The sequence below is a fragment of the Daldinia vernicosa genome (genome assembly GCF_022497035.1).
Source record: "Daldinia vernicosa strain CBS 139.73 unplaced genomic scaffold F5Y00scaffold_38, whole genome shotgun sequence".
Taxonomy (NCBI): Eukaryota; Fungi; Ascomycota; class Sordariomycetes; order Xylariales; family Hypoxylaceae; genus Daldinia; species Daldinia vernicosa.
This window is the reverse complement of record NW_025953954.1, coordinates 75,328-98,809: the sequence shown is the minus strand read 5'-3', so window position 1 is coordinate 98,809 and position 23,482 is coordinate 75,328. Positions and strand designations below refer to the sequence as shown.

General features: G+C 47.6%; 5 protein-coding genes across 5 annotated transcripts; 2 read left to right on the top strand and 3 right to left on the bottom strand.

The window, feature by feature from the left end:
• Window positions 1-38: 38 nt before the first annotated feature.
• F5Y00DRAFT_263994 (cytochrome-c oxidase, subunit VIIa) lies at window positions 39-469 on the bottom strand (the record flags this gene model as incomplete). The annotated part of the gene is made up of 4 exons (XM_048011586.1): window positions 39-126; window positions 215-245; window positions 332-374; window positions 446-469. 4 exons carry the CDS (start codon window positions 467-469, stop codon window positions 39-41), a joined length of 186 nt encoding a protein of 61 aa, XP_047862901.1.
• A 319-nt stretch (window positions 470-788) lies between these two features.
• F5Y00DRAFT_242477 (ribosomal protein L22) lies at window positions 789-2,530 on the top strand. The gene is made up of 3 exons (XM_048008524.1): window positions 789-948; window positions 1,004-1,825; window positions 1,967-2,530. The coding sequence occupies exons 1-3, from the start codon at window positions 909-911 to the stop codon at window positions 2,104-2,106; spliced, it is 1,002 nt and encodes a 333-aa protein (XP_047862900.1). The 5' UTR covers window positions 789-908; the 3' UTR covers window positions 2,107-2,530.
• F5Y00DRAFT_126906 (uncharacterized protein) lies at window positions 2,469-4,562 on the bottom strand. Its single transcript, XM_048004141.1, has 4 exons — window positions 4,072-4,562; window positions 3,749-3,941; window positions 3,392-3,675; window positions 2,469-3,333 (listed from the first exon to the last, which is right to left on the bottom strand). The coding sequence occupies exons 1-4, from the start codon at window positions 4,153-4,155 to the stop codon at window positions 2,857-2,859; spliced, it is 1,038 nt and encodes a 345-aa protein (XP_047862899.1). The 5' UTR covers window positions 4,156-4,562; the 3' UTR covers window positions 2,469-2,856.
• Window positions 4,563-14,055: 9,493 nt separating this feature from the next.
• On the top strand, window positions 14,056-17,331 carry F5Y00DRAFT_263991 (uncharacterized protein; the record flags this gene model as incomplete). The annotated part of the gene is made up of 1 exon (XM_048011585.1): window positions 14,056-17,331. One exon carries the CDS (start codon window positions 14,056-14,058, stop codon window positions 17,329-17,331), a length of 3,276 nt encoding a protein of 1,091 aa, XP_047862898.1.
• A 728-nt stretch (window positions 17,332-18,059) lies between these two features.
• Window positions 18,060-23,460, bottom strand: F5Y00DRAFT_242472 (P-loop containing nucleoside triphosphate hydrolase protein). The gene is made up of 6 exons (XM_048008523.1): window positions 21,731-23,460; window positions 21,110-21,680; window positions 20,958-21,055; window positions 18,905-20,902; window positions 18,772-18,847; window positions 18,060-18,648 (listed from the first exon to the last, which is right to left on the bottom strand). Exons 1-6 carry the CDS (start codon window positions 23,260-23,262, stop codon window positions 18,433-18,435), a joined length of 4,491 nt encoding a protein of 1,496 aa, XP_047862897.1. The 5' UTR covers window positions 23,263-23,460; the 3' UTR covers window positions 18,060-18,432.
• Window positions 23,461-23,482: the final 22 nt, after the last annotated feature.

Genomic DNA, 23,482 nt, shown 5'->3' with positions numbered 1-23,482 from the left:
ACTCTGCCTTCCACGCTGGTCCTTTATCATGAGCGCATCTAGACGCTTCTCGCGGCAGCTCGTTCTTGCTCGAGTTTTCTGTAGAAGTTGTCTCGGGCGTAGGTGCGCGGCATGTGGTATCCGTGCCTTGAATAATACGAGTTAGTCCATTGTTCCTATCCACTTCGGATTTCCTAGTTCTCCCGAGGATATAATTTATGAATGGGCTTCGTACCAGTAGAGAGCACCGAAGGTTACGCCCAATCCTGTAATTCCAGTCAGCTAAAAGGCCCGCGCATGATATCCAAAGCTGGAGGCATCGGAAAGCTTTCTAATGCTAGGGTAGACGCACCGAGCGCAATGCTGAGGTCGGTAACGAGGCCCCGTCGGAGCATCTATATTCGTGAAATCAGCCTCATGAACTTGGAGGGGTACGACCGGCAATTGGACGCAGAAGATAACTTACGCCGGTGATAGGTGCGACGGCCATTTCGAATGCGATTCTCAGGGGGACGAGCGAGAGGTAGGTTTAATGGGAAGGTTGCGGGCGAATTCGTGGAATTCTCGGGTCTATCGTTCAAAAGTTGGAAATGGTCTGATCAAGATTCCCAATTCGCGCGAAGCTTTCCAAGGTTAGGAGGAGCTTCCACTTGCGCTGAGTCACGTGAAATATTTACAGTTCATAGCCGTACGAAGTGGGAGGTAGGTACGTACCTAAGGTATTTTTGTATTGTACCCTTTAGTCCGACAGGTGACAGGCCATAGGCGACGGTCGATAGGCGATAGGCGATAGGCGGCTAAACCCCGGCAAATCATTCTCTCGACTTGTTCTCCCATATTGAACTTTTTCTTAACTACAACTTCAAGACCCTCGAATCCGCTTTACAGCTCCGTCTCAGGCTGCCCAACGCAACCAATTCATAACAGCCATGAGCTTACATCTGCCGGCAAGGCGGGTAGCCACTGCCGGTACTTTTACTTAGTCAAATTGCGCACTACAGGCTAGCTAATCAAGGGATTATAGCAGCGCGGACCGCCGCCGGCAAACCCTCATTACATCTACAATACCTACAGCCCAGAACGCAGCGCCGCAATGCCTGGTTCAACTGGGGCTCCAAGCCCAAAGTCGATTCGCCCTTAGCCCAAGAGCTCTCCCGGCGCGAGCGCGAGCAGATAATAGCCGAGAAGAACATGCAACGTACGCAGGGAGCCTCCATCTTCGACGAGGAGATCAAGGACACGGAGAGGGCACAGCAGCAGGAGCTCGAGCAGCAACCGCAACTGGGCCAACGAAGAGGGCCTGCAGCCAGTGCCGGCACGAAGGTAAAGGAGCACATGGAACGAGCCGAGAACCCCGATCCCCGATGGCGCGTGCGTTTCCTCAAGAAGAAGGTGATGCAGATGGTGCGGGACGGAGACAAGCCGCTCACCCGGGAGCAGCGCGTGCGGCTTACCGAGAAGCAGCACACGAGCGCCAGCCCGAACTTACCCACCAGCACCAAGAAGCTGATGTTCCTATCGCGCCAGATCGCCGGCAAGACAGTCGACGACGCCATCACGCAGATGCGCTTCAGCAAGAAGAAGATGGCCCGCGAGGTCAAGTGGCAGCTAGAGGAGGCGCGCGACAACGCCATCGTCGCTCACGGCATGGGACTTGGCGCCGCGGACGGCAAGACCCTCGAGAAGCCGCGCAAGATCCAGACCAAGGACGGCCGCTGGGTTGAGATCAAAGACCCGACGACTTTATACGTCGACCAGTCCTGGGTCACCAAGGGTCCCTGGCGTGGCGTCCGCATCCAGTACCACGCGCGAAGCCGCATGTCGCAGATGTGGCGGCCAACAGCTGGTAAGTATTCGAGCATGAATTCATCTGCCCTCCCTTTTTACACCCCTTCACCCGAGTCACCCGAGCACGACTGCAGACGTACACTTTTCAAGCCGTCATGCCAAAAAAAGGACGATAGCTAACGAACTCTCCTATTTATAGCCATATCTCTCGTTTTAAAGGAGGAGAAGACGAGATTGCGACAGCACGACGAGAAGGTAGAGAAGCAGGCGCGGAAACGCCCATGGGTGCATCTGCCGAACCGGCCGGTTACGGCACAGAGGCCTTACTACAGCTGGTAGAAAGCGAATAGCTAGTTTAGTTCAAGGGTCAAATATGATGTATCATGATGCGGTTGTGAATAGTGGACATGATTGCACATGCTTCTATGTAAGAGTTGTCGTATCGTCTCGGTACGTGTACCATAAAAGAAGAAATAAACTCGACTGAGAATATGCAATAGCTCTCTCTTCGAGACGGAGCCTTACAAAAAAAAACATTACAAAAGGAATTAAATCTGCCGTCTAAGCAGCGAGATTTGCGTCGCCTATTAATGGGTTTCTACCAGCGAACCTTAAATACAATGAAAAAGGGGGCCATCTGATTTGCAGAGCTGGCCAGCAAAAATGTATGTCACGTAGCTACATATCACAATCAACTACAAAACGCGATTGTTGTTGTTGTTGTTGTTGTTTTCATGCCAATAAATAGCAAAGCTTCATCTCGAGTCCATCCCCTTCTGTAACTACATCATTCGGTTTCTGCGTCTTGACTGTAATTACCAGTTCCATCTCTCGTGCGTAAATCGGTGCGATTAAACTGGAGAAACCTTTCTTCTAAACCTCCAAAGTAGGTCGTTAGAACACCAGTGGGGTTACCACTAAAACGAACCGAGTCCATACTGCAGCCATCCGCAATAAATCTTTGGAAGGGATGACTTGGATATCAGATTCCTAACGCACGAAAAAGCATCCGCGAACTCAACAAAGAAATCCCAATCGGAAATAGGTTGGCGCGTAGAGTCGAATAATGTCGTACACGCGGGGAGTCGGTTAGATCATAGTTCGAGGTTGCGTTCGCGGAGACAGATCCTCATAGGGACGCGCGTTGGCATCAAGTTCCGAAGCGTACGACGCGGTGGATGGCGAATACGGACGAGCCATAGGTGAAGGGGAGCGTCCCGCCGACTCTGGCGATGGTGCCGATGGAGTAAAGTCTCTAGACAAAGTAGGGTCGGGTAGGCGGACACCTTCGGCGAACTGTCGTCCGGATCCTGGAAGAGGCTTCGAGATCTGCATGGTCTGTGCGCGCTCTGGTTCGGATGTCTTTGATCGGCGACGGAGAAGGCAAAAGGCGATGATCATTATCAGAACTGCTGCAACACCAACACCTGCGCCAATCCCGGCTCTTGCGGCAACACTCAAACCGCTATCCTGGTTGGAGGATGATTCTTCATCAGTCTTCTCTGCCGACGATGTCGCTCCAGCGGCGATGGCTGAATTACTAGTAGTAGCTGACGGTACTGGTGACTAAATAGGATATTAGTATTTCATTCAACGCAGTAAAATGGGAGCATAATGAACATACAGAGGTAGCTGCGGAAGTCTTCGCAGGAGCTGATGACTCGGTGGCGGCGGGGGTCGAACTGGAAGCAGTCGATTCAACTGCTGCAGCAGAGAAGCCCGACTCGGAGGTAGAACTTGGGCTTGGCTCAGGGGCCTTAGTGGTCTCCGCAGCCTTGGTAGTTTCCGCAACCGTGGTCGAGGAAACGGACTCAGCAGCCTGCCCGGTAGGTTGAGCCTCAGCGGAAGAGGTCGGCGTACTAGGGGCTGGTGTTGGGGAAGACAGAGCAGCCGCTGCAGATGATGCGGCTAAAGTATCCTTGTTAATCAAGAGGTCTTGCAGAATATTAGGAGGACCTAGGTTGCTGCTATGCTTGCTTACCTTGGCATTCACTGTTGCCGTAGCCCTGAGCGATCGAAATCTGTGCCGCAGCTACATCGCTGGGGCATGCCTGGTTGATACAATCGCGGATGCCGTCCGAGAAATCAGTACCCTTTCCGCAGACACAAAGGCGATCATTCATGTCGCATCCCATGGCGGCTGAATTGGCGAAGACGCCATTGACGCAACCTGACTAGATAAGAAGACCCACGTTAGTTATAAAGCTCATATGCATATACGGGATAAAAAGGGAGGGTAGTCCAGCCAAGCATATCAGCCAGATAATTAGGTAGGAAGCTTCGTTTTAAGCAGGTTCTACTTACAGCACAAGGCAGGAGGCCAGCATCCTGAGCGAGACCTTGGCCCAAGAAAAGGGCGAGGGAGGTGAAAACGGCGATGAACATCATCGTGAGATCCGTGAGCGTGAGTATAGACTCGTAAATAACAATTCAGAGGACCGTATGATACGTAATATGTCGATGACCAATCGACAGAACTCCGCAAACTAGGCGGGAAGAAGTTGAACAAGAATTGAAGTTGAATATCGGGGGTATCTCAAGTTGAAAGTGACCAAGCTGGCTGGCCAAATTGAAGAATAGACAATAGAAGAGAACTGCGTAGGACGAAACGAGAAAATGTCACAGTCCCACGAGGTAGCCCATGGCTATTCTGAGTCGGAAGAATGGAGTTAGGTACTGGTTGATGGTGAATAAAAAGTCAACGGCGAAATGAGGCCGGATAGGAATTATGAGAATCGGAATTCAGCAGGTTGACTGACGACTTGTGCGAGGTGATCCAAAGTCGCGGAAGTCCGTGTGAAATCGTAAGGGTTAAGGTAACCTAACGAGGAAATACCTGACGTGTAGGAAACCTGAAGTACGAAGTAGTCAAACAAACAATTTCTAGATTGTTGATTGTTTTCGTGGTGCTCGTCCCCGTCGTTTGCGTAGGACTTGGTACTTGGACGTTTAACTCAACGAGGTTCCTCAGGTAGTATGCAGTATGTACGCAGCCGAGGTGACTGAGAGGGAAAAGGTTACCAGAACTCGACGAGTAAAAACTCAAAGCTCGCTATTGGAATAGAAGTCGACGAATGATTTTTTTTTTGTACAAATGAACGGAAAGTGGTTGGTGACCGAAATGCACGATACCTTACCTAGGAGGAGGTAGGTATGCACGATGGAAAATAGTTGCGAAAGGAATGAAAGTGGACTAGAAGTCAATGACTGCCGGATGGAATATCCATGGAGAAGGAAAGAATGGAATTACCAGAATTGACCACTACGATCGGGATGCAGTTGCAGTTGAGTACCTACCTAATGCATGTGCAGGAGAGAAGGGACCTTGCCGGCGTAGAATGGGAGAGGGTAATTGTTAGGTACATGTGTATCAGGAAGGTTGCTGAAAAAATTGAAGGATATGATTGGTCAATAATTGATCCTAGCAAACAAGGATTGTGGGGCTGTGCCTGGGACCTCAAACAGTCAAGCACAACCCTAGGTACCTAGGTACCAATTAGATAGGAATACTCGATATTATTAAACATCTGAAACTATATTGATTCTATCATGATCTTTTTTTACAGCTTACCTACATGTAGGTACGTAATCTGAAAGTGGAGATAATTAAATGTCGTGCAAAGTCAAGTTAGTCAAGTTCTTTTCGGGGTGGGTAACTTATTCTTTGCCTACCATATTGGGACAAGAGTCGATGGTAATTGGCCGACTTTTCATATGAAAATGCCTTCGGCTCCTTTTTTGTTTTTGATCTATGGCTTGCAGAATTAAGCGTCGGTCAATTCTATCAGATGAACCTTGAAGCCTTACGAAAATGCTGATCACCAGCCACGCAGAACAGCGTCAAAATAGATGACCCATTTAATTTCTTAACTTTAATCCTTTGTTTTAATTTGCATAACTTTATCAACTTTTGTAAAAGCTGGATGAAACTTATGTAATATAATATTTAATCAATTTGGTTTAATATAAGAATTTTTGAGGATTTTTTTCTTTTGATTTGGTTGAAAAATTGTATTGTAAAATGTGTGTGTATATTATTTTGCTTGGGTGGGATGGGTCATCTATTTTGACGCTGTTCTGCCACGAGTTCCTACAAATTCTACGAACACCTGCCTCGTCCAGCCAAGCTTTTGTAATACTGACCTGTAGTATCCGGCTATAATCATTGAAGATCCCATCAGATATCTTTCATGATCGTCATAAAAGTGCGCTCCTAATTCCTTATCGAATCCCGTTGGTGGCACACGTGGTAACTGCCCGTGGTAAAGACACGCGCGAAGACGGTTTTGTCGCACGAGTAATATTACAGGTGATATGAAAGGGATTGCATCAATCAGAAGACTGAAAATAGGAAACCCTAGAGTATGTTACAGATCTCGTTAAAGTTGAGACTAACGAGACCGAGACTAGCGAGACAGACGAGACAAGCTAAACCCCAGACCATGTCGTCAATGCTATCGTCATCTAAAACAGGGGTAGCACAAGGTATCATGGTACATATTACGCCCTCCAAATTTCGCGTATCACTCTTCTATTGTACAAGTATCGTGTACAGTTTCTTGGTACGTATCGCTTATGCTTTCGCAAGATTGGATAGGTAGAAGAGAACTAGATCTTCACAGGGGCAAGAAACGGCGCGCTGCGAACCACAAACATCACATACATAGTGTACACTACCTCATACACCACAGATGCTACGAGTTACATAACCACCCCCATCGACTCCGAATTTTAAAGCGATTTTTGTTTTTAACTCTTACCGCTTCTCAGAAGCTTCCAGATCTCCATCTCTTGTGGAGATCACCCGCTGTTTACTGTTACCGAAATCCCCGTTTCCAAGCAACGAGAGTGAATTTTGGCATAAATTACAATCGATGTACAATACTGTAGTTCAGACCCCGTGGTTCCCTTATGGGCGCTTCCGCTGGTGCCATCACCCTTTAGCTCCCGAACAATTCGTCATCAGCCGCCGGTGACTGTTTATGCGAAGCGGATCCTCTAGTCTTGGCCTCTTCCGCGTTTAATATTCATCTCACTAATGGTCCGTTTTAGAACAAGCCATGCGATGTTGTTCTTCGATCCTCCCCCTTTTTTTTCGATGGGTGTGTATCGTCTAACGCTTGCAAGTCTGTTTAATACCAACAAGAGTGTCGCAAAGCTAGCATGTTTAATTGATGGCCCCACGACAAGCAAAGACATCTTACAACTCGTGCGACTAGAGATTGTCTCTTCAGATTGGCCAGATTGGCCAGATCAATCCATTGCCGCCCACCTTACACTAAAATTCAGCTCTAGTTTAAATTAGAGGGGGATGGCCCTCTCGAGGTCGTCAATCGGTTGAAGATTATCACCGATTCCCAGCGGGCGGGAAATTAAACTACGCACTCTGAGCGGCACTGACGATGACGCTCTGGATACGTTACTTTTCAATCTAATCTATGTAATATACACCATACCTTAGGACCGAGATGAATGGGTCTCATCAGTTTGTTATGCTATGTAGGAATAGCATTCTTTGCTCCCCGCATATTTCGCATCTACCTACCAAACAATAAGAAATTCACCTTAATAGCTAGTTAAGTACTTACTTGGGTATCTATATAAGACTACCTAGATATCATGATAGATTTCTGTGTCCTTATTACTGTCGTATTCTAGGATTCCCTGGGCTGAAAGGATCATCAAGCACGTTTGTTGTTCCTTCAGAAGCCATAACTTCGGTATCCCAGGATCTTTCTGCATCATTAGTAATTATCGATGGACTCTAATCTTCTAATCTCGCCCAATCCGTCTCCTTGTTATATCGAAATAGGACCGCTGTTACTTTTTAATGCAATTAGCTATTTTCTAGTAGCACTTTGTGTGAAGCTCCCGTGGCAAATAGGAGCACAACCGGCGTGGTGGTGGACTTATAGGTCCGTCCCGGATCGAAAGGCTCGTATTCATGGGAATTTATCGGGTGCTAGCTATACATACATACGGATCGGTGTAATATAGTGTCACCAGGGGATTTTCGCTTGTGACTAGTGAATGGCTCTTAGCAAACTCTTCGATTTGTCGACCCGCCACTAGCAGTTACTAGCGAGTTCAAATTTTGTGTCTGCTTAACATCAGACGCCGAGAATGTTGGGCCTTGCGAGAGAAAATCCACGCAGCAAACACCAACTCGAAATTTAACTCTTATTACTTCTTTGCAACTTTAAAGCCTAGCACTGCTAGGTTATACCTACATAACACGTCGAAGGTAATAAATTGAGGCAGGGCGCCCTCAATATACTTGCTACGAATATAATTATGCATTTCCCTACTATATTTCCAGCTCATCCGCCTTGTCATTCTCCCTTGTGCGCCTCGTAAGGCAGCGATATGTCAGAATCGTATCGGTGGGTTGCATGCCCTCAACTTGAGAGTTCAAACTCCTCAGACATATGGTAAAGGTGTCGTTTTCACCTGGGCCGAATATGTGGCAATGAGATGATCCTTCGGGATTCGGCCAATAGAGTCGAGGGCATATCGATATCTACCCTCCATTACTGGTTATTCCGTCTCGGATATAGTGCCAGCAATCGAATAATAACTGAATAGAGAAATATAAAGCGACAGCCACCTTCTCGTCCGCAAGTGTCGGCTTCATCCTCTCTGCCTCTTCTACGTCGATGATCTCATCCAGTGATCTGTAAATCGGAATATCCATAGTGTCGTCCAAGATTCACTAGTTGTAAACTTGAGTATACATAGGCCCCCTATCCGACACTTTCTCCTTAGATACGAGTAAGATACAAGTATATGAGCAACCTAGTTAGCTTAATACATTAGAACTCTTAACTTCATGATATATTGGATATGTTAAATGGTTTTACCTGGAGTTCAGGAGGTTGTGGTAGCCCCAAGAAAACCAATGCCTCTTCCGATACTCAGGGGCTCAAAGATGGAGACACCATGAATTAGGCATAATAATACTAGGTCTATCATCCAACTCTCTGTAAGGCCGTATTTGTGGCCGCAGATAGCGTATATACTAATATATTCATATCATGCGTCCCAATTCTTCTCTTCGAGCCACCGAAATATCGGTACTACTAAGGATATATCTAGTCAGCACTTGGGATCGCTCGGAGGTCTACTTGTGTTAAGCCTTGTTACTTAATCCTGAGAGTGGTATGCTATAGTTAGGGTCCTACGGAACACTGTCTCCTACAAATCTATATTTGACCATTCCGCACGATACACATCACCAGGGTCTCAAACGCGTCCTCATTGTGGCTAATGATTCTGACATGAGGAACAACTGTGTCATAGCCCTTGAGCTATAATCACAAGTGAGGTAGTAACAAAATATGGTGCTCGGTTATTAACTACCAATTCCGATATTCTTGTTGGTCATTAGACCCAGTTTCGCTGTAGTCTCATATATAACTGATACACCCTCTATGGTCGATCATAGTTATAACAGGCAGGTACACATAGTTGTGATGATTCCCAGCATTAAAGTGTAGGACTTTTAAGTCCGGGAGGCATAATGCAGTTCCATTTCAATTCACCTAGGGAAAAGAGCGCGGAATCACCTTCAATATGCGAATGGAAACCCGAAGGGTTGCGGAAATCAAATGTAACTTGCCATCATGCTTCGTGCCCGGAATATGGGACCTAAATCGGCGGCGCATAAAAGAAATATAAATTGAACCGTCTTCTTCACCGTTTTCCTTGGACTGAAGCACTCGGCATCAGAGGATTGGCCGTGGCTAATGTTCTTGTCCTAGTACTAGCTTCTTTCCCACCTCACACTGTTAATCGTTTCGATATTTAAGGCCCCAGATGTTACCTGGTATCGACTTATCATTCTACATTCTTCGTGCATTTGAGGTTCCAACGAGGTATCACACACCTATATATCAAGTGCTATTTCTCAACGAGCACTCATACTAACTCGTGTACAGGAGATCTTGTAGATAGTACCATGTAGAAGTGACTTTGGATATGAAAAGGCTCGTGTAGATGAGCGTGATAGTTAAATTGGAAAATATGCAATATAATTCAGAGACTTTCAGATGGGGTTAAGCTCAGTTACGCTACACCTGAAGTCATATCTATAGAGATAGCTCTAGTATTCTACTCCTGTGAAACTAGAGGCTGGGATAAAAGTGTGATATGATATCTTGGGACAGAGTTCGTGGCTCAATGAATGGTAACCCTACATTATACAACCAATGTTTAGCTATGAAAGGAGGTCATCTAATTATATAACTGAGTCCTCCCGTTCAAGGGTCTGACCCGTAAATCTATTTGAACGTCACTTATAAAAGCCCCCGGGTACTAATTCCCAATTTATGAACCTTGAACAGCTTCCATAGATCAAAGGATAAATTTAACCGAGTACGTAAAGGCGTAGATATATACGGCTCAGTTTATCTAGTTCACTACCTCTTTATTCTAATTGAGGTATATATACTTAGCTGGGAGCTAGAGTTTAGTCGAGGCTAAGACAAAGGAGACGGCCCTCGATTTGAACCGGATTTCCCGTAGCCTAGAGAAAGCGAGATGATATGTCATCCTTTTGTTCGCAAGCGCGTAGATAGGTTCGGATAACCTTCCCCTAAATGCCTCGGAGATGCATATTCTCCTGGTAAAAAAACATAAACGACGTCTTATCTAATGGACATCACGTTCTAGAAGCGGTGTGCGTGTGGTAGTAGTCTCTGGCGGGGTGCTCATCAATGTGTGATTGCTGCAACGGCAGCTTCTTTGTCGGGAATGGCACTCGTGCGTCACTACGTGGTAATGATCCGCGCCGGGGGGAGCTCGGCGTGGAAAAAGCCGGCTTGGAAGACTCTCCGAGAGATTTGTGCCCGATAAGTTCAAAGAGTTCAAGGAACTGAAAAGCGCGGGCTGGAAACTGAGTTCTCCCAATAGGAGGCCCCTTTCCGGCAATGTATTTGCTTGAGTTCCAGACCTGACTTTCTGATAGGTCAGATCTGATGGCCTGATTATGACGCCTAGATGAACGACAAGTGGACTCTTCCTAATAACACTGAAAGACGGGTGATCTTCCGGCTTGTTGCCCAATTTCAAGGCGCTTCCTGGGTGGAACTTCACGAGTTACTACTATGTATGCCCGGTGCTTCGGGTTCTTCACCTAGGTGAACGAGACTTGTCACTAGAGGGGCACTGCTTTTCGGCACGTGCTATGTTAGTAGCTTACAATTATACGTATTGGAGAAGCCTTAAGGGCGTGTTTACTCGTGAAACCTTAGGATACCGTTGGGCCGAAGCTGAACGATAGGCAATAATAGCACCCACCCATAATATTTCGGGAATACCGAACATGGCTTCCATCGGCGCCGGGATGATTTTTTGGAAAGCGGAGGAAATATCTTTTCATGTATATTGTTAACTTGAAGGCTTCTGAAACTTACCGGGCCACCAATCGGAATTGCAGAAGTCTTCGTCGATACTGTCACTCATATAATTGCCTCCACGATTTAATTTGTCATAAAGACATGGTATATTTTCTCGGTAGAGCATCTGCTCGTCGAAACCCCGTGGGGAGCGTTCCGAAGTGCTACGTCGATCCACCCCAAGATCCGGTATATGGGCTCATCTAGGTGTGATTCAATAGGGTGTTATATAAAATCCAGAGCGTCCGGCGGCAGAACCATATCTTGTCGAATAGAAAATATTGATATTCTGCGTGTTAGCTATTGATGCGTGTAACCGCCCCTGAATGATATGTAGCTTAATGGGATTGAGAAACCTGCTTGTTATCCGTATCGTCAGGGAGATGGACCCAATGCTTCGATTTTAACGCGGGGGATGATACAATAGACGAGGAGGAAGACTCTAGCAATAACCGATAGATCTGTATTCATTACGTACCTAGGAACTATACCGTTAAGGTGACTAACAAATATTACCCATACGAATCGAACCGGATGACGTGAGAAGATTTGATGTACTTTGCTAACGATCTTTTGGCTCTGCTTTTGTAAGCTTGAGAGTTTACGTACTTCACGATCTTGTCATGTGCAAGACGTAAAGATAGATCAGCAACGGGGCACAGTTGTGCTGACAATATTGTTGGTTATTGCGTTCCTTTTTCGTAAGAACCGTTTCAGATATTGTCATATATATGCATGCAATTTAATAAGAGGAGATGTTAGATCTACAGTCTTATGTGAAGTGGGTTTTAACATGCGAGGATATCTAATTTGATGAATATGTCGTCTCTATTCCCCAAATAAGGTATTAGGTAGGTAGTTAATAACCATTGATAGTAACTATTGAATAATAGGAAATATGACGGGACAGCATTAATATGGAATACTGATATCTAAATCAAGATAGAAAAAACTCGTAAAGAGTAGTAGGAAGTATTCGAAACGGCTACCTAGGTAGTCTGTTCGACAGGTTATGGCTGTTGTTTTGTTGTCGATGTTACGTGACGGTTGATTTTAATACATGAATAAGTTAGGTAGGTAGATAATAGGTAACCTGGCTTAAGATACCTATCTGGCTTTAGGTAGACAGACTGGCAGATCAATACACGTGGTATGTAAATATGTAAAACGGGGGAGGGGGCGTGGCTGATCCGGACTTTGGAGTAATAAAAAATTGAAAAATGGATTTTACAGTCGAATGGATTTTCGAAATGGATTAAAATAATACGGTGGAAAATCGTAAGACCTCGGTGCTCCGTGGTAACCTCTCCCATGCAGCCAAGAAAAGCCACAAGGGGGGTCCACAAGGGGGGGCCGCTGTAAGACAAAATGACGACATTGCGGGTACGGCATCGTCTGCATCACCGTAAATGATTCGGTTGGCACCTGCAGCGTCCATCAATTCGGGGGTTACTAGGGGTTAATAAATGTGCTAAGTGTGCTAGGGATGGCCTAGAACCATCTTTAGAACCTCGGGTACAGCCAGATCAACAGCCAGACCCTTTCCTTGGCCTTGTTGTCGTGCCACTTCATTTAGTTTTCTCTACACAATCTGGCAGTATATACTAATACCATAATACTCGACCTACCTACCTGTATAAGTCCTAGCTTTACATATGTAGCTACGTAGCCTAGCGAGATAGCGCTTAGATAGGTAGAAGCGTCCGCAATGCCGAATGCGCCGAATGCGGCGTATTTTAACACTTTACATAGTAGCTCTCTTTTGCTCATATGATTATATGATTATCTGGTAGCATATATACCTAAGGTAGGGAGACAGGTACCAAATAATCAAAGGAATAAGGCGGACTAGCGGGGGGATCTGCACGGAAGTAATAGGACTTCAAAGGGTCTTTGTATGTACCGTGCATTTCAGGTACAGTACGTTAGGGTCGGCCTCTAACTCGGTACCTATCGTACCTAATCCATAATAAACTTACAGCGATCTCCCACTAGCATAAATTTAGGTACTTGCACCTTCCGTACCTACATGTATCTTTAAGTGGGGCATGTAATACCTAATCCTAAGACTTATCTCTTTTTTTATATTTTTATTAGTTGCCCGGACCCATCTGACTTATCATCAACATCTCTTCTCTCGTTGTCTACTTTTACGAGGTGAAGTTATTTGGGAGACAGAAGGTGGCTGAGAAAGTTCGAAAATAGAGAGTCAGAGTCAGAGGAAAGGAAAACGCGCAACATTTAGGTTTTTTTCCGGCGATGTTTTAGTGAATCTTAAAAAAAAGGTTCATCAAAAATAAATTAACCCGCCGTTCTTCTTTATCCCCCAATACCGAGAAACGAGTCGCCGATCGCAAATTCGAGACCCAGCCGCGGTATCAACTTGCCTAACTAAAAATTCTCCGTCGCGTGTTGATCATTTTATTACTTTTTTTTTTTCGTCTGTTTCCATCTCGCAATCCTTTCCCCAAGGTTAGGCAATTTACAGTACATATCGTCCGTACATAGCAACCTGCGCACGCGCACCCCGTCTTAGACCATACATCGTATACTTCTAACCTGGACGACCCATACTGCCTACATAACGCATATTACATCTCACACACACGTAACTGCAGCACGATACGTTACGTATCTCGTCTCGATATCGTCTCTAACCGATCGGATTCTTGGACCCGGCCAATCATTGTGTCCTGGGTCCCCAGTTTCGACTAAGCCAGTCGCGTATCGAGAAAAGGACAGGTTTGCCGTTTGCGGAGAGGGATAGTTCTGGAGCGCAAAGTCGAATAAACAAAACCCGACCGCAGCCTAAAACGATTCGAGCGTAGATTTTACCTACTGTCGCGAAACACATGAAGCCGGCCGGGCTGTCTTTGCGCGATACAAGGACAAAATGGCGAAGCCAGTGGGTGAGGATAATTGGTTAGCTTACGTCGACGAAGAAAGCCGCCATGCTACCGATCTCGAGGCGCGTGTCAAGGTTGTTGAGCTCTTCAAGAGCGCCGTCTCATCCGAGCCGGGAAGCTTGAAGATCTGGCTATCTTACTGCGAATGGTTTTGGTCACTCTTTACTGATTGCCAGACGAGCGAGGCTGGATGGCCCGAGGAGGAGCGGCAGCTAGGTCGCGAGCTTTTCTCTTTCGATGCCGCCCTTAGTCTTTGGAGCGAAGGCTACGAGGCCATCAAGTACCGCATCAACGATAGCCACGAGTTTTGGAACCGTTGGGTCTCGATAGAGCTCGAGCAGCTGGCCAGAACTCGAACACCCGTTGGTGTGAAGCGCATATCGCACCTCTTTCGTGACCGACTTCAGGTGCCCCACTCAACATGGGACAACACTTCGCAGATGTTCTCTAGTTTTCTAAGCACGTATAACAATGCCGCATACGAGTCTGAGTTCAAGGAGATGACCGCTAGCGCGCAAGGAGCAAAGGCCGCGTACGAGGCAAGAGAGCCTTATGAGCTGAGGCTGAACAAGGCTGCCAAGTCAGGTGATCAAGAGGCACAGAAGACCATCATGAAGGAGTATCTGAGTTGGGAGATGTTGCAGGTAAAAAAGGCAAGGAATGTTGCACTGTCCGTATCACTGTGTTTCGGACTGTTTGCGAGAGCGCTGAGTGGTATATTTACTTTTGACGAAGAAGTTTGGAGCGACGCCGCTATTTATCTCTCTGGATTACAACAGCAGGCTAGGACATCAGCGCACCAGCTGCCCCTCCCTAACTTGCTGGATTTCTACCAGCGAGCTACGTCGCACTGCCCATGGTCTGGCCCCCTTTGGTCTCGGTACATCTTAACTGCCGAGGAAGCAGGTCTCTCTTTTCACAACGTCGAGTCGATCAAGCATGCTGCCACGAGTACGAAAGAACTCGATAGGAACGGCATGACGAGCGTTTTGGATATGTACACTGCCTGGTGCGGCTTTCTGAAGCGGACTGCCATGGACCCAAACGCCCCCGAGGACGCCGCCGATGTTGCCGAGGTCGGACTGCTGGCTGCTTTAGAGGATGTTGACCTATGGGGCAGGCGTTTGTATAAGGATGCGTATCAGGGAGACCCCAACTACAGGCTGCAGCGTATTCTTATCCAGTATCTCACCGAAGTAAAGGGTGAAATTGACGAGGCGCGCAGCTACTGGGATCGTATGGCTAGCCAGTCTCTGCTGGCAGATAGCTACGACTTCTGGCTTAACTACTATCTCTGGGAGATGATGGTGTACTCCTCCAAGCCGAAGCCCCGAAGTCCTACTCCAGCCACGCCGGTTGGTGGCACTAAAATCATACGAGTTCCGGGCCTCGCTACCAACGTCCTGCAACGTGCTATGGCGCGACCAAAGCTAGACTGGCCCGAACGGATTATGGAAGTATATCTCCAGCATTGCAACGACTACGAGCGGTCCGATACTCTCCATCGCGCTCTTGACACAGTTTATCAAGCTCGGCAGGAGGTTGCCAAGCGCCGCGAACGAGAGCAAGCAGAGGCCGCTTACGCCTCCCACCTGCAACAAGTCCAGCAGCAGGAGCAAGCAGCCTTCAACTCGAACGTAGAGGACGCTGCGGCGCCGGAATCACCGTCTGGCTCTAAAAGGAAGCGAGAAACTACACCAGGCGACACGTCTCAGGGTCTAAACAAGCGAGTGAAGAGCGTAGAGGTTGATGGCATAAATAGCGCGGCTAACGAGCAGATGCTGAAACGTGACCGAGAAAATACTTCAGTCATGGTCACGAACCTACCTGTCGATGTGACGCAGACGGCTATTCGTAAATATTTCAGGGAATACGGGCACATTAACAGTCTCGACGTTTACACGGAGAAGGATGGCGAGTCCAGCTCCGCTTTGATCGAATTTAGATCAACAGAGGATGTGCAGTCTGCTCTCCTGCGAGACCAGAAATTCTTCAACCAAAATCAGATCAACGTTAAACCCGGTACCGGCTTAACTCTCTTCGTAACCAACTACCCTCCTACTGCTGATGAAGAGTACATCCGCCGTCTCTTCCAAGACTGCGGTGAAGTCTTCAGCGTGCGCTTCCCGTCTCTCAAGTTCAATACCCATCGCCGATTCTGTTACGTTTCTTTTAAAGATCAGGAATCTGCTCGCAAGGCGACACTACTTGACGGGAAGCTCCTGGAAGGTAAATTTAAGTTGCAGTCCAGATACTCAGATCCTGGTCGGAAGAAGGACCGCGAAGGTGCCGTCGCAGAAGGTCGAGAGATTCGGCTCAGGAATGTAGACCCTTCTGCGAACGATATCGATCTTCAAGAAATGTGTGGTAAATACGGCAAGGTAACACATGTGCGCATCATGAGAAATCTCGGCGGTAAAAGTCTGGGCACCGCATACGTTGCTTTCGAGACGAGGGATGCAGCCGAGAATGCTCTCGAGCTCGACAAGACTAAATTCAAGTCGCAGGTCCTCTCGGTCGAATCTAGCAAAGAGACAAACTTCAAACCATTTGCTACGAGTAAAGGAGACCGGCCCTCAGCGTCGCCTGCTCCTAGCGGAGATGGTGACATAAATATGACGGACGGATTTGGCGAACCTGGCAATGAAGGTCACAACCCGACGCGAAGAGAGATCAAGGAACGCACAATGGCCATCATGAACATACCAGACACCGTCAATGATGCACGCGTCCGAGCTGCCGTCGAGAAGCATGGCCATATTGTGAAGCTTGTTCTACGACCCGACCATCAGGGTGCTATCGTCGAGTTTGCAGATGTGGCAACGACTGGACGAGCTGCATTAGCCCTAGATGGATTCGAGATCGCACCCGGACGTCGGCTCCACACAGGCACTACGGCGGAACTGTTCGAGCAGAAGAGCGAAGTAAGGGAGACTAAGATCGTCACTGGCAAGGGGAAAATCTCTAATCATAAAGGAGGCTCGAAGGAGGCTAGTTTCATACTCCCTCCTCAGAATGTTCGCAGACCGGCTCTCGGACGAGGTGGAGCGAAGCGAGGACTAGGCTTTGTCGTAGCGAAGAAAGATGACAAGAAGGCGGACAATCAAGCCGCAGATACGAATGGCACTGGGCCTGCCGTGAAGCCTAAGAATAATGCCGATTTCAAGGCCATGTTCCTCAACTCGGGAAACGGAGGCAGTGGTGCTAATAAGGACGATCAAGCTGGAGCCGCCCAAGTCATCAACGGGATAGGAAAGGCCTAAACAAATGGTAGACGGTGCATATGATGCGCATTTCATGATGCATACATTCAACTAAAAGGAGGCGAGGTAATTACGGAGCATGTTTTTGGCGCGGAAGTCGAGTAATAACTGTTGCTCGAGTTGATATTCCTTCCTTTGATACCCCCGGCATTAAGATTATCTAATTATTCTACGTGCGAGAGAAGTGGAGAAGACAGTAAGGAGATGCAAAAAAAATATATAAGAAAAAGGGGTACGAAAGGCAAATGAACAGGCATGACATTCATGGCATCATCGGTTTTCGGTTTCGGTCAGGTTCGGTTCGAGGTCGAACTCATTGGAAAGGGAGATGAAAGGGGAGGGTTGGTACGAGGTGTTCTCGAGTATTCATCACAATGTCATTTCCAAACAAGGGCTTCTTATTTGCATGGTTCTTCATCATACGCTCTCATCTAGCATTTTTAACCTGCTCATCTGGCTTGGTTGCATGGATGGGCGGACGGGCTCATAGTCAATGTATTTACGTTAGTCATTTAGCTGAATTGTAATTTCAGTTTATTTGAAGATGATGAAATCGACGTTTAGATCGAGGTATTTGCGTGGTGCGTTTTACATGGTTGAATGAAGTATTCTCATGTACTCCATTGGTTTTGGAAAAACACTCACTATGCGTTGCGTGCCCCTATAGGCTTAACACGCAAGCAGACGCCGGGTTAGGAATCTTTACGAGGCGAATATGTATTCGAACTGCTATGGTTGTACCTACTCTCCCTTCCACCCTAATATCCTCGCCTCCGCAGAACCACGCGTGGACCGGATCTATGAGAGCAAAATAGGGAGGCAAAGGGAAGACAATTCCAAACGCGGACGTGCAATACCTTTAGGTCCATTTTGGTCTTTTAACTACCTACCCATCCACCCCAGAACACGGTACATGTGATATGATAGGTACCTACCTATGTATACAAGCAACCGACCAAGGCATTGTTTGCGTAATCTTTCATCTCCCTAATCCGTACCGACGGACTGCCATAACCGTGACGTCTACTCCGCCAACGCCGCCTTTTACTTCCTAAACCGCAGAATTTCTACTACCGTCGGACAAGGCATCGAAACGGCATCCTAGGCCTTACTGCCGAAGTCCTGGCTGAAGACGCGCTGCCATGCGTCGAGCCACTTCTCCTGCTGGGCCGTGAGCAGCTTGCCGGGCATGCGGAACGAGCGCGTGAGCACGTCGCGGAGTCGCGTTCGTAGCGCCTTGATGGCGAGCATTGTTTTCCAGTCGGATACGCTAAAGCGCGCGCGGTTGCCGTCGAGCACGATGACGCCTGCGTACATCTTTTTTTCTTGTTAGTTGTTCCGTACGCAAGGAGGTTGGTTATATCTGGCTTGAATATCCAAAGGAAAGGGTAATTATGGGGATACAGCCCGGACTGGGAGGAAGCAAGATGGGATACTTACGTCAATACGCACGTCGCCACATAGTAGGGCGATGGCAAAATTCTCGACGGCCGTGGTCTCATGAGCATTGAGAAACCTGTCTCGTTAGTTTCGGAATATTCACAACGATCCGCATGTACATATAATGACTTACTGTTTTGACTGCATGATATGATAGTAGGATAGCCACCGAAGCTCCATGTGCCCCTTGTTGACGCTCGACGGGTGAAGGCTGATACTCTGGTTGTTTCCGACATTGCGGAATCCTTTGCCCTCGCGGACCAAGAGTTTCGGATAAAAGCTCCACGCGATTACGGACGCCGCGATAACGTCGTTGTCGCTGTGGATATTAACGCGCTGGGGAAGGTCGTAGAACTGACGTCGTCGGTTAGAGTATCGGAGACGGTTCAGCGTGCGTCGCTCATCGTCGGTAAGTTGTAAGAAACCCGAGTCTGCGAGCGCAACGAGCAGCTGACCCTTTAGATCCTCAATGTTGGACAGTGTTTGCGGAGACAGGAAATTCTTCTTGCAGTATTGGAAATCGTTGTTAGCTGTCTGGCACACCTTCTTCCAGCCTTGGTAAGCGTTGTATACAGTAAGTAAATCGGAATCACCCCTCCTGAACGCTTTACGCGCCTGGTCGGCTTGGCTTCGTTGACCAAAAGGTGCAGTAAATGGTGATTTGGATGATAAAATAGCGGCTACGGTAATAGCCATATCGAGACACTTGAAAATAGTACCCTGAAGGATAAGCTTGCCGAGGAATACGTCAAGAGGTAGTCTTGCTAATTGATGTCCTAATGGGGTCAATTCTTCGGTGTTTGTAAGAGCTCGTACATCGATAAGAGCATCAATGGCTCTACGGATATTTTTAGCGGATGGCGCATCGAGAGCTTCACCCAACGTCTCCTCGATCCCACCGATCTTGCAGATTTTGACACGTATAGCCAGGTCCTGTAATGAGAGCCGTAGCATCTCTGGAGTCTGCTGATCGCTCATCAAGTGATCATGTCGGTATTTTGTAAAGAGATGGAAGCAGAGGCCCTCTTGAACACGTCCTGCTCGTCCTCGTCGCTGTTTAGCGTTCGCCCTCGAGATAAACGTATCGATGAGGCGCGACAACTGTCTCCTCTCGTCAAATCTCATCTCGCGATGCTTTCCAGTATCAATAACACAAGTTACGTCCGGAATGGTGATTCCTGTTTCTGCGATGTTGGTGGCCAACACGATTTTCCTCACTCCATCTGGGGGGACGAGGAATGCTCGTTCCTGGTCTTCGGTAGCGATGGTAGAGTGCAAGGGGAATATCTCCCAGCCCCTTTGAAAGAAAGGCTCACCCAGTAAGGAGTCATTCAGAGTCCTAATCTCGGAAATTCCAGGAAGAAATACCAGTATCGCCTTGCTATAATTTATGTAAGTCGGATCAACAGCTATTCGCCCAATTAGTTGCACGATGAGGTCAAAATCGATTTGGTATTCGTCAAGTTGAGATAGCGTGTTTCGAGTTCTGGCCGAGTATTGTCGTAGCTCCTTAGCGGCGGCCGTAGTAGTATTGGAATCGGCAGCGTCAATCTCTGCTGGGTCATCATCCAAGTCTGTCATCTTCTCGTGGCTAAGCTGGTCAGGTACATATCCAGTAGCCTCGAGGGCGTCCTCTAGATATTTAACTTGTACCGGGAACGTACGACCGGGCACATTCAGAATGGGTGCACGTCCCAAGTAGTTCGAGAACCTCTCCGCATCGACAGTGGCAGACATGAGGACTACCTTTAGGTCTTTTCTTCGAATCAGTAGCTTCTTCAGTACAATTAGCAAGAAATCAGAATCGATCGAGCGCTCGTGGACCTCGTCGAGGACGAGATGAGTGATTTCGCGCAGTTCATTAGACCCCTCGAGCATCCTCATCACTATACCGGTTGTGGCATAAACAAGTCGAGTCTCCTTTGATGTATTCGCTTCTAGACGAATAGAATAACCCACAAGAGATCTCGAGGTACCGAGATCATTTCTGCCCTCGCCGAGCTCTTCGCTGACGCGACGGGCGAGCGATATGGCGGATATACGCCGAGGCTCTGTGCAATAAATCTTGCATGGTCGGCCTTGAGATAACTGATGTTCCAAAAGGAATGATGGCACCTGCGTGCTCTTGCCGCTGGGCGAATTAGACTGGTTAGCTAAGACGTTCATACTTTGGAATTCAGACATACCATCCTGTTTCTCCGCAGATGATAACGACTTGTTCGCGCTCCACAGCACTGAGAACTTGATCTCTAAAATGCCACATCGGGAGTTGCATTCGGAATTGCTAAATATGTCAGACGCTGCATCCTGAGAGATCCAATAGATATAGATAACTAACTAGCATAGATTGGAATCTCGGTGTACTGGACTTGTCAGCCCATATCCTCTGATAGTATTCCGACCCGATCGTGTTCCCGGCTCCTCTCTCTGCGTTCGATTCGTCTCCTGCTTCGTTGTTACTGCGCTGTGAAGCGCGCCCCCTGAAAGCGCCTTGGAGAAGTACGCCGTCTTCGAGTTCTTGATCATGCTTTTCGCGAACCAATGCGCGAAGTTCCCTAATCGCAGCTCGGTCTGTAGCATCAGTCTGGTTCTTCTTCTCTTCTGCGAGCTCCGACCATAATTCTCTCCACGCTGCAGGTAGTCTCATGAAAACTTTCTCTTCCTTGGTGGAACCAAAGATCACGAAGAGTGCTAAAGTAGCAATATATGCTTCGGACTGCTTGGAGTCGGGGGTCGCTATAGAGGCCATCTGGAAAACGAATTGCTGAGGAGAAATAGCACTTTCAATAGACGGAATTTCAGGAACTGGTATGAGCTCCTGCGGTTTAGACCATTGGATAGAAACTAGATGGCGGTGGGAATAGGGATTCTCAGATACATGTTTATATATGATCTTGGCAGAGGAGTCCCTAAACAGAAAATTTAGCGGACATCAAGTGGCAGAGGCACCTTGAAATACCTTGATCTGCAAGCTTCCTCTAGAGCACGCATCGGGCTAACGCCCGTCCACTTACCAAAATCGCGAATTGTAATTTTGACACCATCTGTTCCATTGATCACGGTGGTCGTCTTGCCCGTTACGGCATCAGTTTCTTGAACGGGGAGACTCGCAAAAAGGTCGGATAGAGCTTGATCGTCATCGTCGTCATCTTGCTGTAAAATCTCCGCTGCGATTCGTTGAGCTTCCTTAGTAATCTCATCATCATCATCCGACTCTGCTCCATGGGATATGTCGGGATTTTCCTTCGCCTCATCTTCAGCTTCAGCTTCCGCTTCTGCTTCTGCTTCCGTCTTCTTCTTGGCTGCGAATTCCTTCTCCAGCTCTATACGATCCGTACGCCATTGGTGCTCGGCGAGAATCTTATCGAAAAGTACATCTTGTTCAATTTTTTCGATCTTTGCTAGTAATTTGGCTTCTTCTAAATCGTCACCTGATAGTTCTGCGGTGGAATGTTTTGCGCTATTCGAGCTATGATTCTTAGCCAATTTCCCCTTTTTATTATCCTGCTTTGGTCGCTGGAGTTGGAATAATTTGGCCTTAGTTTCAAGATAAGCAGGGATGAGATCATCAGGCTCAATATCTTCATGGCAGACAATGGCAACTTTCCTTGAAGCAGCTGGTTTTAGAGCTGGTGATCCATTCTTGGAACCAGTAGGTTTCAGCCCAGTATTGAAATCTAGAAGACGAGGCGTATTCGCACCAGACGGCAAAGGACTGTCTGCCGGTGTATCTGCTTGGGACTTCGCGAGCCGACCCTTATAATCGTATTCATGGAGCTCGTCTCTCGTGCATTCGCGGGCGAGCCAGTCTAGAGCTTCCTCCAAACCCCAAATATTATCCTTACTCGTGCTACCGATTGTGGCAGCAATATCAAGTACGTGTTGTAATACGGCCTTAACCTTGTCCTCGGAAAAGCTGGCACCCGTCAGGGTCTGCTGCAGGGTCCACAACCTTATCACCAAATCTTCCTCCGAGGGTAGCTTGCCGTTACTATTTGTACTCTCTGGTGCCAGCGAGGATGCACCGAAGCGGTTTTCAGCCTGGATCAAATCCAAGATGTGGTCCATAAGCTCTTGAGGTAGCCATTTCCTAGTATTTAAAGGCTCGGCTTGTCCGCGAAGCAATCGACGATCAGTCTCGAGCCTAGACTTTTGGCGTTGGGCATCCCGCTTTACTTTCTGTGCGTATTTCTCGACTAGAAGCTGCAGCTCAGACTCCTCTAGCTGTCTCTCGAACTCTTCTGGACTTAGAACCTCTTTCTGCTGAGAGGTTTTGGGTGTATTGTTGGAGTTAGGATCCGATGGTGGGGCATTGGTATCGCGAGATGACGACGTTGGAGGGGCATCGAGCTTCCCTCCCTCAGTAGCGGTTTGCGCCGGTTCTTTGGTACCTATTTCAGCTCGCGGTTTCGGCTTCGAGGCGATCGACGTTGTAGCAAAGCCCCGAGCAGGATTGGCTACTGGTTTTGTCTTCTTCTTTTTTGGGGCCATAGTCTGCTGCTAGGTAGGGAATTGGAAGAAGAAGAAGGAGAAGAAGAAAAAGAAAAGGCCGAATCTCACCCGCGCAAAAACACCAAAATTCGAAAGATAAAAAAGTTGGTACCGGTAAACGAGTTCCGATATTCAGGTGTAACGGTCATCATAGTGGCCGAGTGGGTGGTAATGGGAAGGGCTTTAGTGGCTAGGCGGGGTACCTATCAGCCTATGTAGA

Coding starts and splice junctions, on each gene's coding strand:
- F5Y00DRAFT_242472 (XM_048008523.1), bottom strand. CDS start 23,262: ATGGCCCCAAAAAAGAAGAAGACAAAACCAGTAGCCAATCCTGCTCGG. Junction 21,681..21,730: donor GAGGAAGCTTGCAGATCAAG/GTATTTCAAGGT, acceptor TTTTCTGTTTAG/GGACTCCTCTGCCAAGATCA. Junction 18,649..18,771: donor GTGGCGACGTGCGTATTGAC/GTAAGTATCCCA, acceptor CAAGAAAAAAAG/ATGTACGCAGGCGTCATCGT.
- F5Y00DRAFT_242477 (XM_048008524.1), top strand. CDS start 909: ATGAGCTTACATCTGCCGGCAAGGCGGGTAGCCACTGCCG. Junction 949..1,003: donor AAGGCGGGTAGCCACTGCCG/GTACTTTTACTT, acceptor AAGGGATTATAG/CAGCGCGGACCGCCGCCGGC. Junction 1,826..1,966: donor GATGTGGCGGCCAACAGCTG/GTAAGTATTCGA, acceptor TCCTATTTATAG/CCATATCTCTCGTTTTAAAG.
- F5Y00DRAFT_126906 (XM_048004141.1), bottom strand. CDS start 4,155: ATGATGTTCATCGCCGTTTTCACCTCCCTCGCCCTTTTCTTGGGCCAA. Junction 3,676..3,748: donor CGGCAACAGTGAATGCCAAG/GTAAGCAAGCAT, acceptor AGGATACTTTAG/CCGCATCATCTGCAGCGGCT. Junction 3,334..3,391: donor AGACTTCCGCAGCTACCTCT/GTATGTTCATTA, acceptor TATCCTATTTAG/TCACCAGTACCGTCAGCTAC.